Consider the following 15,949-nt stretch of genomic DNA (forward strand, 5'->3'; position numbering starts at 1 on the left):
CTTTGAGTTCTCGATAGGTAATTTTGACTTGTCGAGATCTCTGAGTTCTCTATAAGTGAACTTGGCTCGTCGAGGTCTCCAAATATTTGCATGTAGAAATAACTTGTCGATATCTCTAATCTTCGCATCTTTATTTGCCTTATCGATATCTCTTAGTTCTCGATATGCAGAAATGACTTGTCGATATCTCCAATCTTCATATCTTCATTTGACTTGTCGATATATCTAGGATTTCTCGATAGACCAATTTGGACTTCTCGATAAGTCATTCTGGAATTCTCGAATGACTTCTTTATATGACTTGATTTATGACTTGTAGATATATTGACTTGATTTGTAAAGTTGATCCAGCTTGACCTTTGAGTCATTATGTTGAGTGATTTGCTTCTGGATTACTTCATGTAGAGCTATAAAAGATTTACTTAGCTTATATACATTTTCTTCCACTGGAGTTAGAGAAAGAGCTTGAAGTCTGTCTGAAAATTTGTTAAACTTGGCCTTGATTTCTTGAAATGTTGGCATCAGCTCATCAATCCTATCATTGACCGACTTCTTCACTGCGGTTTGATACTTGATCAGAGTGCTTTCCACGTCTCTTCCAATGTGATGAAAGGCCTTCAATTGAGCTTTGTACACTTCTGTCACATCATCATATACTTCCCGAGGAGTGAGAACCTTAGCGTTATCACCCAAAATGGTGACATATTCTTCTCTGAACTTTGCTAAGGCCTCCTCCATAGTTGTAGTGAAATCCTTTGAGAGCTATGCATCCACATTACCATCTGCTTTATCAACAATTTTCTCCTGCTGCTCCTCAACATCCTCCTTGTATGAAAACAATATGGCTTGATAGTCTTGGTTTGACATATTTGTTATAAGGAGTTGTTGGGTAATACTGGCTAGGCCTGCAAGCTGCTCAACCAAAAGATCATTTACAGTTGTTGGTTGGGCTTGAGCATCTTGCAGCCATTGAGATATAAGGTGAGAAGGTTGTGGTGTGGTGTTTGAGGTGAATGGGATGTCTGTTTGGTTTGAGGTGGATGTGATGTTTGTTTGGTTTGAGGTGGAGGGGATATAAGTGGTAGGTAACCCTGTGATAGGAGTCATAGTTGAACTCACCGTTGGAAGTGTGGTTATGACAATGTGTTGTTCACCATAAATGGGAACCTCCATTTGAATTGGAGGTGATTTAACCAGGTTACTATCATGTACCATAGTCTTAAACTCCTGTTCTTCTTGCAAAGAATTGGCACTTGAAGGTGCTATACTTGCCTCCCCAATAGTCGGATCATTGGAAATTGTACTCCCAGTTTCAATTGTCGGTGAAATTTTAACTAGGATTTTGAGGGGGAGGAGTCCATACTTGAGGAATCTCCAATTGAATTGGAGATGATTTAGATAGCCCCCTGTCCCCCCTCAAGAGTACTACCCTCAAACCTATCAATTTGTGAAGATTGTTTAGCACATGAAGGTGCTTGAGTAACATCCACATGGTCTTCAGTTAAAACTGATGAAATCCTTGTAATTTTGATGGTGTCATCAAGGTCTACCCCAGCTCATAGTCTCTCACCATCTAAATGTGGTTCCTGGGTGGTGAGCACAGTTGCTTGGACCGTGTCACTTGATTTTGAAAACATTTGAGAAGTGGATTCAAGTGTTTCATTATATGAAGAAGAAATTTGAGATATGAGATTTGTGATGTTAGCATTGAGTATGCGCAGCTCCCTCTAAATGAATGAAGGAGCTTCAAGTGATGTGCTCTCAATGTCAGTGCCAACCTTATTTCTTCTTTCATCAACTTGAGAGTGCTCGGGTTGAGGTGCAGACTCTTTACAGATTGCACTAGGGAGAATGCTTTGTTCAATAGAGACACCCTGTTGAGAAGATGACTCTAGAGTCAGTTTGATTCCCTCTTTTACAACTGCATCCTTTTGGGAGGATACAAAGATAGCTCCATGAGTGGTTAGCTCAATTTTCTTCGTATTCTTTAGCATATTGACCAGGTTAGACTCTATTGGATTTGGTACTTACCACTCTCAATTATAACATTTAAGGATGCATACTTTCTCTTCTTTTTACTAACTCCATCTTGTTGAGAGGATGAAGTGGTTGGTTTCATGGCTTGTAATGGTAATGAAGAAAGTGTCTCAGTTGTGGTTGGTTTCCTAGCTTTTAGTGGTAATGAAGTGGTTGGTTTCCTAACATAATTCATATAACAGTTGTCTCTTATAAGTACCTAAAGATTAGGACTCTAAAAGGAAAATTTATTTTTTAATATTAAAAAAGAGAGAAATTCTAGTAAAAAAACATAAATATGATTCATATTACAGTTCTCTGAGGTCAATTTGCTATATATCGAGAATACTCCGTAATAGATTTCAGCTTTGAAATAAATATGATTCATTTTTCTTACATTTTTTGATTAAATTATACTTTGTTATGGGGAGGGAGTAATTTTTTTATTTTATTTTATGGTAAATAACGTAGGGAGTAAGTGCAAATTTGCAGTCCAGCCAAAATTTAATTTTGGCGTTTGCGATTTATTTTGCATTTCACGAAACAAAAAATCGCGGCTAGGAGGGTGGTAGTAGTTTAGTTTGTAGTTAGGCTATAGAAAGGCGTTGACCCAATCGGGTCAATCATATCCCAAACCCAAAAAACCCTAATCACGAATCGACACGTCCCCTCAAAATGCCGTCCCATCTCCAAATTACATTAATACCATTTTTATCTAAATTCCCTTTCCCCATTTATTTTCTCTCTCTCTCTCAAAACTCACAAAGAGTGCCTTCTCTCTACCTGACCACAACAAACACACACACACACAGTTGTGTTGATTTAAACAAACACATCTCCGGCTAATTTTGAGATACGCATCTCGATCGACCGAGTTTTGGTGAGCTAATTTGTGTTCGACTCAGCTGAACCGAGTTGGAAACCCTAGGTTTTGCAGCGAGTGGGTTGATGAGCTCTTGAGTTTTCGTTTTGATGGAGGGAGGTAGCGTCTCTACACTTACTTGTTATGGTACTCTTCATTTCCTCCTTTTCGATTTCTCGATCATTTCTTTCCATTTCTTGCCTAATAATTAGGTATTTTTGTTTTTATCTGTTACTTGAATTGTATTATTACTAGTACTGTGTTTAATTACCTGTTTGTTGTATATGTGTTATCGTAAGATTAGTCTATTTTATTTTGTGATTTGCATTGGATAGGATAGCAGGCTTAACAGCTTATGTTCCTTTGTGGGAATATGTTACGTTTTAAATGTCAATATTTAATAAGGTCGTTACTTTTTGTATGTCTTTGTACTTGTTTCTGGCTATGCTGTATCTTCATTTAATGATGAAAGTGGTTTGATTGAGAAGAGGATTTGTTCAATAGTTGAGTATTCAATGCCAGTATCTTTCTAATTGGTTTTGGATAATAAGTATTTTAATATCGAAATTACTGAATGTAATTGATAGTAATAATTAGTTTTCATCGTTGTTTGAAATAATACGACATGATTCTTTCCGACTCTTGTAACATATCCTGTATACTTAAGTGTTCTTTTAGCTAATAGATTTTGGAAGAACTTAGGGGGCTTTTGGTTCATGGTTAATGAGCCGGTTAACGGGAATCGGAACCTTAATCCCATGTGTTAGTGTTTGGATTAACAATTTGATGATTGAGAATGGGAACTTCATTCCCATTAAATGGTTAAATCATTCCCCACTTACCCCTTAGGATACCATGTCATACCCTTTCCCATTAACCCCCATTCCCATACCTCTCATTCCCATTCCCGTATCCAATTCCAACTAACGATCCAAACGCCATGCATCTCTAGTCGAAGCTCTTAAGATTTTGGGTGCGTGGTTTGTAATTTGGGAGTGAAAGAGGGTTTGGGTGTAAGAATATGTGGGCGGAAATTGCTGACATAGTATCTTTTCGTGGCGCGGTGAATTGCAGTATGTGAATAGTGAAGGAAGATTCTTCTTGTAAATTTACTAATAAAAGTTTTGACAGCTCAAATATATGGAAGCAGCAGTGTGACAAAGTTTTTTTTGGAGTTTCTATGTTTATTTGTATGGTTACTAGATTTTTTGTTTTTGTATGTCTGCTTTTCTTTTTCTGTCTTTTTGTTTTCTTTTGTGCACCAGTTTACCTATTTTGATATGGACCTTAAATGGACTACAAAACTGTCTCTATCTATCATTAAATTTGTGTGTTATTAGATGTAGAGGAAGATTTTCCTGTAGTAGGATGCTACAAGTTTAGCAACTGTGTTGGTCTATTATATAACAACTCTTTTCACTTTAGTTCTTTGTTCATGTTGATTGTTTTTAGCCCTAAACCAATGGATTATGACAACAATGATTTTGAAGGCCATAGTCATAAGTTAAGTGGTGAAGAGAGCTCCAAGTTATCTTCGGTCTTGCATCCTTATGCTCTTCCTAAGTTTGATTTTGATGATAATCTTCAAACTCACCTAAGATTTGACACTTTAGTTGAAAACGAAGTTTATCTTGGAATTTCAAATCGAGAAGACAATCAGTGGATTGAGGATTTCTCTCGGGTTGGTAGTGGGATTGAGTTCGATTCAAGTGCAACAGAATCTTGTTCTGTATCAAGGCATTATAATGTTTGGTTTGAGGCAACATCCTCAGAATCAGTTGAAATGTTATTAAAATCAATAGGGCAGGAAGAAGGGGCCCCTGGAGAAGCTGCGATAGAGGATTTAGATGCTGGAAGTGAACTTGGTACTTTAACGAAAGAAATGGATCCTATTCTGAAGCAAGATGATAAAGTGGTAGATAATACTCTTCCACAACCTGCATTACTACCTTACAATGTTAAGGATAGCCTGGAAGATAGTGCTCTGGCCGAGCATCCCAGTGTTGTATGTACTTCAGAACCTCGAAGAGACGATTCTCCCTCTGTTGGATGTTCTGGTGAAGTTGCCTCAAATGTTGATGTTGTCATGGCGAATGAGGAAAATTTGGAAGCTGATTTAAAATTTGATGATGCAAAGAGAATGATAGCTGAATGTTCAATTAATATATCACCAACTGAAACTATGAAGGAACTTTCTTCTGCCTCTGCGGTACCCATACAGATGATAAATATAGAGAATGCAAACCCTCTTTCACATAATATTACCGTGAACTCCGGGGAATTGGACAATCAGGTTATTACTGTTTTGGCTGAATCTTCAGATGCTCTCGCTGTAGACAACTCTAGAGGAACTATAGATCATAATGCTCAGAGCAAGGACTCTAATAGGGGTGATGAGATTTTAAGTGGAACAGTAGATAAAACAGAGTTTCATGGTTCTTCCTGTGAGGATTCTCCCGTGGTCTGTCATAGTGATAATAATCCCAATCAATATGTGGTTGAGGTTAGCAACACGAAGGCTGTTATTTCTGCCTGTCCAAAGCTAGAGGTGGGTTCCGTTGAGAAGGATGTTGGGAAACAAGTAACTAGTCTGGAGGACCAGAACATTGACACTCACAATAGTGAGATAGAAACTTCATCCTGTATGAATATGAAGATGGATTCGGCAGCAGAAAATGATAGTTCCTTTGATAGTAGCCGTCAAACGGGTACAGATGTTTTAACAGAGGCACCTGTGTCTGTAGACCATGAGTCTGGTAATGACCAGCATGCAGGGAGTGACAAAGTTTTTGTTGCAAAACTTTCTAGTTTGAAAATTGCATGCACTTCAGCTGAAAGGGAACAACCTTGTAATGAAAATATTGAAGGTTTTAAATCACCTCTTACACTTGATAAGTCAGTAAATCCCAGGGAAAAAGACATTGCCTCTGAGGAAGATGTTGTTTACAATGATAAACAAGTTGTTTCTGTTACTGAGAGGCCGAATGATGAGTTGCATTCAGAATTTATTAACAAGGATTGCAAAAGTATTGGATTATCACATTCTAATGAATGCAGTGAGGGAGATGTTAAAAAACCTCTTGGTTCAGAATTCAGGGAAGCTAAAGAACAAGGTCAGTATCACGAAACAACCTTTTTTTTTGCTTTGTCAAATGACTCAAAAGTCATTAGTGTTGCGTCAGCTACCTATATTGGTTTTGTTCAAATATTTTTCCCTTTATCATTGCTTAAAATATAGAATTCTGATGAGAAAATTTTTGGAATCATCAGCAAAACTTTTATTTGCAGCAAAAGAAGTTACTTCCAATGTGCACACGGCACCTGAGGTCGGGGTGATGTCTGTGGGTGCTGACAAAAATTATACAGCGGAAGTGGTAACTTGTATACAGCCAGTGAATGAAGATGGAAAAGGTACCTTCTTTTATTTAAACTATAAGGTTGCGTTAACTTGGTTGGAATGAAATTGGGAGAAATAAGAATGAGATTTGTAATCATCAGCAAAACTTTTATTTGCAGCAAAAGAAGTTACTTCCAATGTGCACACAGCACCTGAGGTCGGGGTGATGTCTGTGGGTGCTGACAAAAATTATGCAGCGGAAGTGGTAACTTGTATACAGCCAGTGAATAAAGATGGAAAAGGTACCTTCTTTTATTTAAACTATAAGGTTGTGTTAACTTGGTTGGAATGAAATTGGGAGAAATAAGATTGAGTAATAGTATAAATCTCATTAACCGGCAAATTTAACAAAAAATCTATCCCACCAGTTATGTACGGAATGCTCCATTCTCAATAGTATAAATCTCATTCACTGGAAAATTTAACAAAAAACTCTATCCCACCAGTTATGTACGGAATGCTCCATTCTCCTTCCTCATCTTGCCTACAATCTTTATCTTAGAAAATTTTAACTACCTCATTTGTTCATTATTTTTCCCTGCATCCTTTCATTCTCCATACTCCATATATTTTTTCTATGTATGTTTATTCCTTTCCTTCCCATCATATCCGTTCTCTCTATGTAAAGTAAACATAAAATTCAACAGGAGACAGCAGCTTAGCTTTGGTAATACTTTTAATGCAGGTAGGCGGAGTGACAAAGCAGCAGCTGAAGATGGTACAGAGTGCTCCGAGAAGCGGAATATGTGTTCTGTTTCCTTGGATTCAGCAGTAACACCTCTTGAGGGCACTGCAGCAACAGAATTTGTAAAAGGTGATGAGATACCAATGGAAAAGAATGCTAACGTGACATTGAAAGAAGTCTCAGGTGACTTGCTTATTTTTATTGTTGCCTTTTCAGTTTGTTTAACAGACCTTTATCTTTTTGTATGTTCTGTATTTTCCTTCCAATGTCTTGCATTCTTATTACCATATACAGATTAGTTTGGTTGGAAGATAGCTACATGTTATTCTTGCTTATTGCTGGACAATTCTATGAACCTTATTTTTATTAGGATTTGGAGTCTTGAGCTAATCTTTTCAATATATCATAGAAGTATATTTTGTGTACATCCAATGATGCTTTATATCTTTTCAATTTTCTATGATTCCCCAATTAAAGTACCGTAAATAAATATTGGCCGGGGCCCTGGCTAACCTCAAGCGAAATTATTGTTGATCTTGCAGAAACTATGTCGCCTTTGGTGGAACCCTGCTTGGATCAGAGACAAAAGGATCGTGAAGCTGCTGCAGCATTTGAGAAGCAGATTGGTACTGACACCAAAGGCATGTTTGTGGCTGTTTTCAATTCTAAAACAAAGTTACAGTTGTCCTTTGTGGGTGTTTTACTACCCCTTATATACTCTGGTCTAAATGTTGCATTCTTTGTTTTTGATCAAATACTTCACTACGATATGTTATATTAGCTATCTGTGATGTGGTGTCTTAATTAGTTACAACAGTCTTATATTATTGTCATTTTTTTTTGTTGCTCTTATATGTTTTCTGATTACTGGATGTGCAAATGATTGACCAGATGACCGTCTAGCTTCTGTTGCTCTTGCTTGTCCTTCTATACATTGTTCTGACAGTATGATTGAAGATGGAGGTGGAACTGTGCATCCGGGAGGAGAGAATTGTGGACATCCTCTGAAGATGAAAGAGACACCAGGAGACCATTTTCAAGGTACTGAGGCGAGTGGTGCTGATGGAAGAAACAAGTCTGCTACCTTGCACCGAGGAAATGAAGCTACCGGAGGACTGAGTAGCTTTACCTTTGACATCTGTCCATCCAACAGTCCATCTGAAGGGAAAACCAGCAAGGGTTGCCAATTATTTCCAAGCATCCAAGTAGACGAAGTACAAATGATATTTGGCTCTATTTAGTTTTGTACCTTGCTGGACCGTTAATATTTTTCTTCCCTATTTATTCTGATAATGTGATTTATATTGAACAGTCAATGCAGGTCACTAAGGAGTCGCAGCTGGCATCTAATAGCGCCCAGGTTGATCTTAAGACACTGAACGAAGTTTCTTGCAAAACTCCTCAGACACCTGTAGAGGGGAAGGCACTTGTAAGTGTTAAAGGAACTCCTGACCGTAAAACTAGGCGAGCTTCTGGTAAGGCATCTGTAAGAAGTGCTAAGAAGGGAAGCAACGTCAAGGAATCTACACCTGGAAGACAGTCAAATAAAGAGGATAAATCGCCAGCACACGTGCATGGTCCAAGGACTGGGCAGCCTGTACAATTTAAAGAGTTGAAGCCCTGCGGCGATGTTGCAAAAAGTGGCGGCAAACCGTTGGCTTTTATTCCTATTCCCACATCCAATCTTCCGGATTTGAACACGTCAGTGCCTAAAGCAGCAGTATTCCAGCAGCCTTTCACAGATCTTCAGCAAGTGCAACTGCGAGCACAGATATTTGTTTATGGATCTCTGATGTGAGTTCTGCTGTTCTTTATCTACGAGATGTATTAGTATATTTACATGTCTTACATATCAATGAGTGCGATATTTAACCAGTATGTTGAAGGTGCAACTTTAGGCAGGATAGATTCCCGTAGCATTTGTAAAAATCTTGATATTTGTTCCATTTTGGAAAAAGCACTTGACATCTTGATATAATACATGCGATGGAGGATAATATAATGCTATGCCTGGAACACTTGATCCTCAATTACGAGGGAGTGTTCCTTAAAAGTAGTGTTGTGAATTGATGCAGTTAGTTCAGAGCCTTGGTCTTTAGGAACAATAATGCATGAAGAGCCGAGGTCATGGTAATGAATGGTAATTAATTTGGTATCCATTCATATAAACATCTTTACGGAAGCTTGTTTCTGTTTGTAGAATGTTTTGCATATTAATAAGGACTTTATTTAGAAGCAAGGGAGATGATTTTCTGATTCTAATCAAGAAAATGTATTTTTAGTGAAGATTGAAGATAATGTCACTGTCAACCGTAATCTTACTGGAATTTTATTAATTTGTATTTCTTATATTAATTTTCTTGTTTATTGATTGTCTAAAATATGAAGTTAATTATGTATATATTTTTTTGTAAATTGCTGTCTGTTGCAGACAAGAGTCCGCACCTGATGAAGCCTGCATGATCTCAGCTTTTGGTCCATCTGGTTAGTATATAAAGCATTAGCTGATTTGCACATGATTATGATAGCTTATGACTAGACTTTGTTTTATATCTTTCTTAGAAGGCGGTGGAGATATTTGGGGGCCGGCATGGCGTGCCTGTGTTGAAAGGGCCCAATCTCGGAAATCTTCTGCCAGCAATATGGGAACCCCCATACAGTCAGGTTCAGGTCTCGGTATTTCATGTATGTTTCCGTGTAAATTGTTGGCCATTTTCTCATCTCTATTTTGAAAAATGCAGGCGGGAAAGCTTCCGGTCAACCATTCAAACACAGTCTTCAAAGCAAAGCTCTTCCTTCACCTGCTGGTCGAGCTAGCAGCAAGGTTATATCATCGCCAGCTGTCACTCCTATCATACCTCTATCCTCACCCCTCTGGAATGTCACAACCCCTTGTGATGGTTTGCAGTCCAGTGGCATGCCAAGAGGGGGACCAGTTGATAGTCATCAGCCACTTTCTTCATCGCATTCCTATCAGGTTCCAGGCACAAGAAATTTTGTGGGACATAATACCTCTTGGCCCTTGCAGAGCCCCTTTTCAAGTTCATGGATGGCTTCTCCACAAAATTCTGTCTCAGATGCCAATGTACGCTTCTCTGTCTTTCCCAATACAGAACCTGTGAAACTAACCCCTGCCAGATATTCATCCGTGCCAAGTTTTCCTGCCATGAAGATTGCATCAGTTCCGGTTCCGCACGATATTAGTGCTGCCATTCTTTCTTCCCAGCCTGATATGAGTAATGTGGCAGAGATTCCGCAGTCTTCTGTTTCGAAGCCAAGAAAGAGAAAGAACGGCCCTGCTACTGAGGGTTTGGGTAATATTCCGTTGCTAGGTTTGAATCAGGGAGCATCAGCCTGGCATCCCAGTGGCAGTTATCAGTTTTCTCCTGTTCCTGAGATTGTTGGCCAGAAGTTGTCGCTTCCTCAAAGTCGATCAGAATCAGTACAAATGGCTGCTGCTAGTACTCTCTTCTCTACTTCAGTTGCTGTTACAGCTCCCGATCGCTTAAATTTTGCAGGCAGTTCTGGCAATATTCTTGGTGATCAGCCTAGTAGAGTGGACAAGAATGAGGAGAAGAGTTGCATTCCAGTACAGACAATAAATACAGTTGAGAAGGCTAAGTTACATGCTGAGAGTGCTGCTGCGCATGCAGCCAATGCTGTTAGTCACTATCATGATATTTGGAACGAGTTGGCCAAACAGAAGAATTTGGGTGTGATATCTGATGTTGAAGCTAAGCTTGCTTCTTCAGCTGTGGCTATAACAGCGGCTACTTCTGTTGCAAGGGCAGCAGCTGCAGCAGCTATGATTGCATCTAATGTTGCCGCCCAAGCAAAATTAATGGCTGATGAGGTATCTTCCCCAAGTGTAATCATGGATCCAACTCACAGTAACAGTTCAATTAAGGCAACTTCGTCTTCCATTCTGAAGACAGGGGAAGGAAGTGTGTATCCCAGCTCAATCATTGCAGTTGCCAGGGAAGCAGCTAAGAAGAGAGTTGAAGCTGCTTCAGCTGCCTCCAAACATGCTGAAAATTTGGATGCTATTGTGAAAGCAGCTGAATTAGCAGCAGAAGCAGTATCTCAAGCTGGAAAAATTCTCTCTGTTAGTGGTCCTTTGCCTCCTAGTGAGTTGAAAGATTTAGTTCCAGCCAGTTCTGAACAGGTTGCAAATAAACACATCGTCAACTGTGATCAACCAAAAGCTTTTAGTATTGAGCTTTTTAATTTTTCGGCTGAAGAATCGAAAGGAGGATCATCTGTTGTAGAGGCCAAGAAAACTGGTATGTTGTCAATTGTTGAAGAGATGTTTATGAGTTTCTCTGGGGGTTGACTTCTCTTATAATGATTCAGGTAAACTTCCAGGCATGGAAAAGGAACCTCTTAAGGCTCGAAGAGGTTGTAGGCAATCTGATTTGACCAAAACCACTGGTGTTGTCCCTGAAGCAGATGCTGGATCAAGATCTATTTCCGTTGCTGATGATTCATGTGCTAATACAGCAGAATTGTCAGTTGAGAATGTGATGGAGGAGGGTTGCCTAGTAGAGGTTTGTTTATTGAGAGTTTTGTTTATACTATTCTGCAAAGTGGGGTCAGTATATATCTGCTAGTTTTTGTTCTATGCTTATCATCATAATATTATATTTAGGTCTTCAAAGATGGTGGCAATTTTAAAGCAGCATGGTATTCAGCCAATATTTTGAGTTTGAAGGATGAAAAAGCCTTCCTTTGCTACACTGATCTGCAAACAGAAGATGGTAAGATTTCATTAGTTAAAGCGTGTTGCATGATTTAAACGTGGGCTGTATTAATAAACATTTAAAACATAATATTATACACAATTTTCTATAAATAGATATTATGGGGTAGAATCTTTATTATCTTAAAGATTATTAAATTTATGACATTAAATTTTATAGCTCTTTCTTGGTTTATCAAAGTCAAAATTAGTAACATTTGAAACCATTATATTATAGTAATATAGTAGACTGTCACATTAAGAAAACACTGAGAGCGCAAATAGGTTAATATAATAGTTACTTCGTTTATAATTTTGGAGTTAAATTTTTTGATAAGATGAGATTATTTTGTCTAATATAGATTTTATACATCATCTTACAAAACTTTTCAAAATGTTATTAATTTTGTTAACAGGCCCAGCTTAGCAACAGAAAAACAGTATTTTGCAGAGGGTACTAATACATCTGAATGTTAAACTCTGGAGGTTTAACATTAGTCTTTACATTCTGATTTTATCTTCTTAAAGTAGGTTCACACATATATTCATCATTAATTGTTTAAATTACGACAGCTAATATAAAGGACATTAGATGGACATGGATATCTAATATTTCGGGTGGGGGCCCTAAATGTCACTCCAACACAAATTATGGTCCAAAATATCACTTCTTGAAATTAAGGCCCAAAATGTCACTTCAAAACGAAACTTCGTGTAGCGTTTAAGGCATTTTTTTCAACCCGCAAAACGGAACTTCGTGTACCGTTTTGCTGTTTTTTTAATAATTTAAAAATAATACAAAATATTACTTGAAGTAACGTTTTGACTTGTATGTTTTTTTTTTTAAAAAAGTGACAAAATGTGAGTTGAAGTTGTGTTTTGGTTTCAAACACTACATCATGTAGCGTTTTGGCCCCAAAACACCATTTTATCTAGCGTTTTATACCTATAAATTTTTTAATAATTTTTTTTAAACCTCAAATAAAAAATTGTTAATTCCTAAAATACTAAAAAATTATTTAAATTGTTTCTAAAACCCAAAAGGGTATTGGTGAACCCTAAATGTTAAAAATTGTTAAATTTTGGTATAATCTTAAATTTTAAAAATATTAAATAAAAATAAATATCGAAAAAGTAACATTAAGTGATATTTCCGGGCCCCTAAATAATAAATCAAAAGCAGCTCAAATAAGGGAAAAGAAAAACATAAACATAAAACGTTAGATGATCTAACGTTTTGCACCTTCAAATGTAAAAATGAAACAGATAAAACGGTAGATGAACTTCCGTTTTACTATATAATAAAAAAGGTACATTATGTGCCGTTATGAAGTGATGATTTGGGCCTTAACTTCCAACAGTGACAATTTGGGCATTCATCACTCTTTTAGTGACATTTGAGTCCATTGTTCTAATATTTCTTTGCTTGATACCTAAAATATCTAACACTTAAAATCAGGACTATTGTTGGGATGGTTAATTAAGTATATTCCATATATGTTTTAGGGACTGGACAGTTAAAAGAATGGGTGCCACTTCAAGGTGATTGTATTAGCATGCCGAAAATTCGCATTGCCCATCCTACGACTACTATGAGATTTTTCGATGGAACTAGGAGGAAACGAAAAGCAGCAGTGATGGATTATTCTTGGTCAGTTGGAGACAGAGTTGATGCATGGATGCAAGATTGGTAAGCATGTCTATGGATTATATCTTGTTGCAAGACCTAAATACAATATGCGTATCTAATGTTAATACATTTGCCTGAACAAGCAAAAAAGTAATCGCTAAATTTGGAAATTGAAATTTTACTGCTGTTGTGCCTTTAACATTAATGCTTGGTATCTTTGAGCTGTATGTCAAGATCATTGCAAAGCACAATGTCGTATCTAAGCTCTGGACAAATATGTCTGATTATCTTTAACAGTGCTTAAATTCCTAGTAATTTTTCCTCCTCTCACTTATGGTGTCGATTTTGTTAAGCTGGCGTGAGGGAGTTGTGAAAGAGAAAACCAAGAATGACGATACTACATTAACGATCAACTTTCCAGGTATGAGTTGTATATCAACAAGAGTCGAATAACAGTTTACTGCTTACTATAACATTTTTACTCCTATATGAAAGTTAAATAAAAATGTAAAATTAATTTACAGCTCTTGGAGACACATCGGTTGTAAAAGTTTGGCATCTTCGGCCAACACTCACATGGAAGGATGGGAAGTGGACTGAATGGTCCAGTCCAAGGCAGCACTCGCCATCCCAGGTTCTGTACTAGTTTTTTTTACCAGTTCTGGAGTTTTGTCATGGGTTGTGTTGCATAGTTGAACTCCCGTTTTTGAATTATACAAATATAAAAGTTTCAGGTGAATGGACCACAGGAAAAGCGTGCAAGGCTAGGGAGTCTAACAGAGGCCAAAGGGAAGGAGAAAATTTCAAGAGGGATTGATCTTCCAGAGTCGAGGATACATGAAGATTCACGAATACTGGCTTTAACTGAAAATGAAAAACAATTTAATGTCGGTAAAAATACAATGCATGAGAATAAACAAGATTCTCGGAGAACAGCGAGAACCGGTCTGCAGAAAGAAGGTTCCAGGGTAGTTTTTGGTGTTCCTAAACCAGGAAAGAAACGGAAATTTATGGATGTAAGCAAACATTTTGATTCTGATAAGAGTAGTAAGAATATGAAAACAGGTGATTCTGTTAAATTTGCAAGAAATGTGGCACCTCAAGTGTCAGGATCTCGTGGATGGACGACTTCTACTAAAGTTGATTTTAAGGAAAAGCAAGCTGCTGAGGTCAAACCCAAAGTTCTTAGGTCGGGGAAACCACCAAGTGCTTCCACTAGAACTCTGCCCCGAAAGGATAATCTCCTGACCTCTAGTAGATTTACATCACGTGGTGCTACAGTAACAGATAGAACATCAGATGATGCTATTAGCAATGAGGATAACGATATGGTTGAAGAGAACCTGATGGAATTTGGATCTGTTTCTGATTCTCAGGATACCTCTGAAGGTCAAACTTTAGCTTCTTCGCTAGGTCTTTCAAGAGTTCCTACAAAAAAGGATACCTCGTTGAATTCTAGATCAGAAAGGCGGAATAAAGGAAAAAATGTACCTTCTGCTGGAAGAATGAGCAAAAAAGTTGAACGGCAAGAAAAATTAGTTCCTGAGGTTTCGGAGCCGCGTAGATCAAATCGTAAAATACAGCCAACTTCAAGGGTGAGTTTGTGACTACTTGTTTTCCTTTCTTTTGTCAGACATCTTTCATTCAACATAATAAAATAGTATCGCGAAAACCAAGGTTTTTATGTTATCAGTAGGAGTTAATAGATAGTATGTTCTTTGCAGCTACTAGAGGGGTTGCAGAGCTCGCTGACCATCCCAAAGATGCCGTTTTCACACGACAAAGCTCACAGAAGCCAGAGCAGGAGTAAATCGTAGAGGTGAGTTGGATCCTTAGAGTTACATGATTTAAATTCCTGACTAGTGCTCGTAGAACTGATCTACTGCTGGACATTTTGACAGAATACAGTGTCCACGGTTGACGGGAGCTTTCAAGATAGAAAGAGGATCCTGGTCCAGCACAAGATAGACTAGATGGATGATGCTGTGTATAATTGTAGGCGAGGTAAAAATAGGATATGTGCCTCCGGGTGCTTAAGCTGTAGGAACCTGTTAGATGCGTTTACTGTCTCCTAGTTCTCGTGTTGTAGAAAGTAGGTTGTAGAGATGTTTATCTGTTTTACTTGCTCACATGATTATTCTGTGATATGCCAGATTATGCTTTGATTTGATAGGTTGGATATGTTACTATGTGAAGTTGAATATGAAACTTATTTATTTTTAATTTTGTCAAGCTATCAAACTTGAATCATGTTTCTGTTAGCTGAAGAGTTTTCTTGCTCTATATGAAATGCTACCCTATGGAAGAAGCACAAAGAACAATACGTACTTGCACCAGATGCTTTAAGCTTCATCTCTTTGTAGAGCTTCCTGATCACTGTTGCATATTACATTTGGTTTCTCATTTTGTTTGGCATTGGTCCTGCATATACTAGGACGTTTTGTGCTGCCCCACTAGTATAGATTATGAGTTTTGAGAGGGGAAGAGGAAGAAAGTTGTAAAGCTGGTCATTTTGAAAGTTATAGGAGAGTACGATAGGATAGTTTTGAACTCTTCTCTCTGTTCTGCTGGCCAATTTGTGGATCGCTTGGACGCATTCTTTCGGTGAGAGTGGTTAAACT

General features: G+C 37.8%; 1 protein-coding gene across 10 annotated transcripts; it reads left to right on the forward strand.

The window, feature by feature from the left end:
• The first annotated feature begins 2,724 nt into the window (after positions 1-2,724).
• Positions 2,725-15,589, forward strand: LOC141664174 (protein SWOLLEN 1). Of its 10 annotated transcripts, none has more exons than XM_074470065.1 (19): positions 2,725-3,025; positions 4,331-5,991; positions 6,149-6,289; positions 6,395-6,517; positions 6,961-7,143; positions 7,503-7,601; positions 7,852-8,174; positions 8,273-8,754; positions 9,392-9,444; positions 9,523-9,630; positions 9,702-11,243; positions 11,314-11,507; positions 11,609-11,717; positions 13,205-13,388; positions 13,682-13,749; positions 13,853-13,962; positions 14,057-14,923; positions 15,053-15,147; positions 15,230-15,589. In XM_074470065.1, exons 2-18 carry the CDS (start codon positions 4,341-4,343, stop codon positions 15,143-15,145), a joined length of 6,330 nt encoding a protein of 2,109 aa, XP_074326166.1. In that variant the 5' UTR covers positions 2,725-3,025; positions 4,331-4,340; the 3' UTR covers positions 15,146-15,147; positions 15,230-15,589. The 10 variants fall into 10 exon arrangements, with proteins under 10 accessions (XP_074326166.1, XP_074326175.1, XP_074326173.1 ...); XM_074470074.1 differs by having other exon boundaries at positions 14,078-14,923; XM_074470072.1 differs by having other exon boundaries at positions 11,326-11,507.
• Positions 15,590-15,949: the final 360 nt, after the last annotated feature.

This window comes from Apium graveolens, chromosome 6, assembly GCF_009905375.1.
Source record: "Apium graveolens cultivar Ventura chromosome 6, ASM990537v1, whole genome shotgun sequence".
NCBI classification, from domain to species: Eukaryota; Viridiplantae; Streptophyta; class Magnoliopsida; order Apiales; family Apiaceae; genus Apium; species Apium graveolens.

Excerpts from the sequence above, each read along its gene's own strand:
- LOC141664174 (XM_074470065.1), top strand. The coding sequence starts at position 4,341 with ATGGATTATGACAACAATGATTTTGAAGGCCATAGTCATAAGTTAAGT. Across the intron at positions 13,750-13,852 it reads ATTAACGATCAACTTTCCAG|CTCTTGGAGACACATCGGTT; the intron begins GTATGAGTTGTA and ends ATTAATTTACAG. Across the intron at positions 14,924-15,052 it reads AAATACAGCCAACTTCAAGG|CTACTAGAGGGGTTGCAGAG; the intron begins GTGAGTTTGTGA and ends TGTTCTTTGCAG.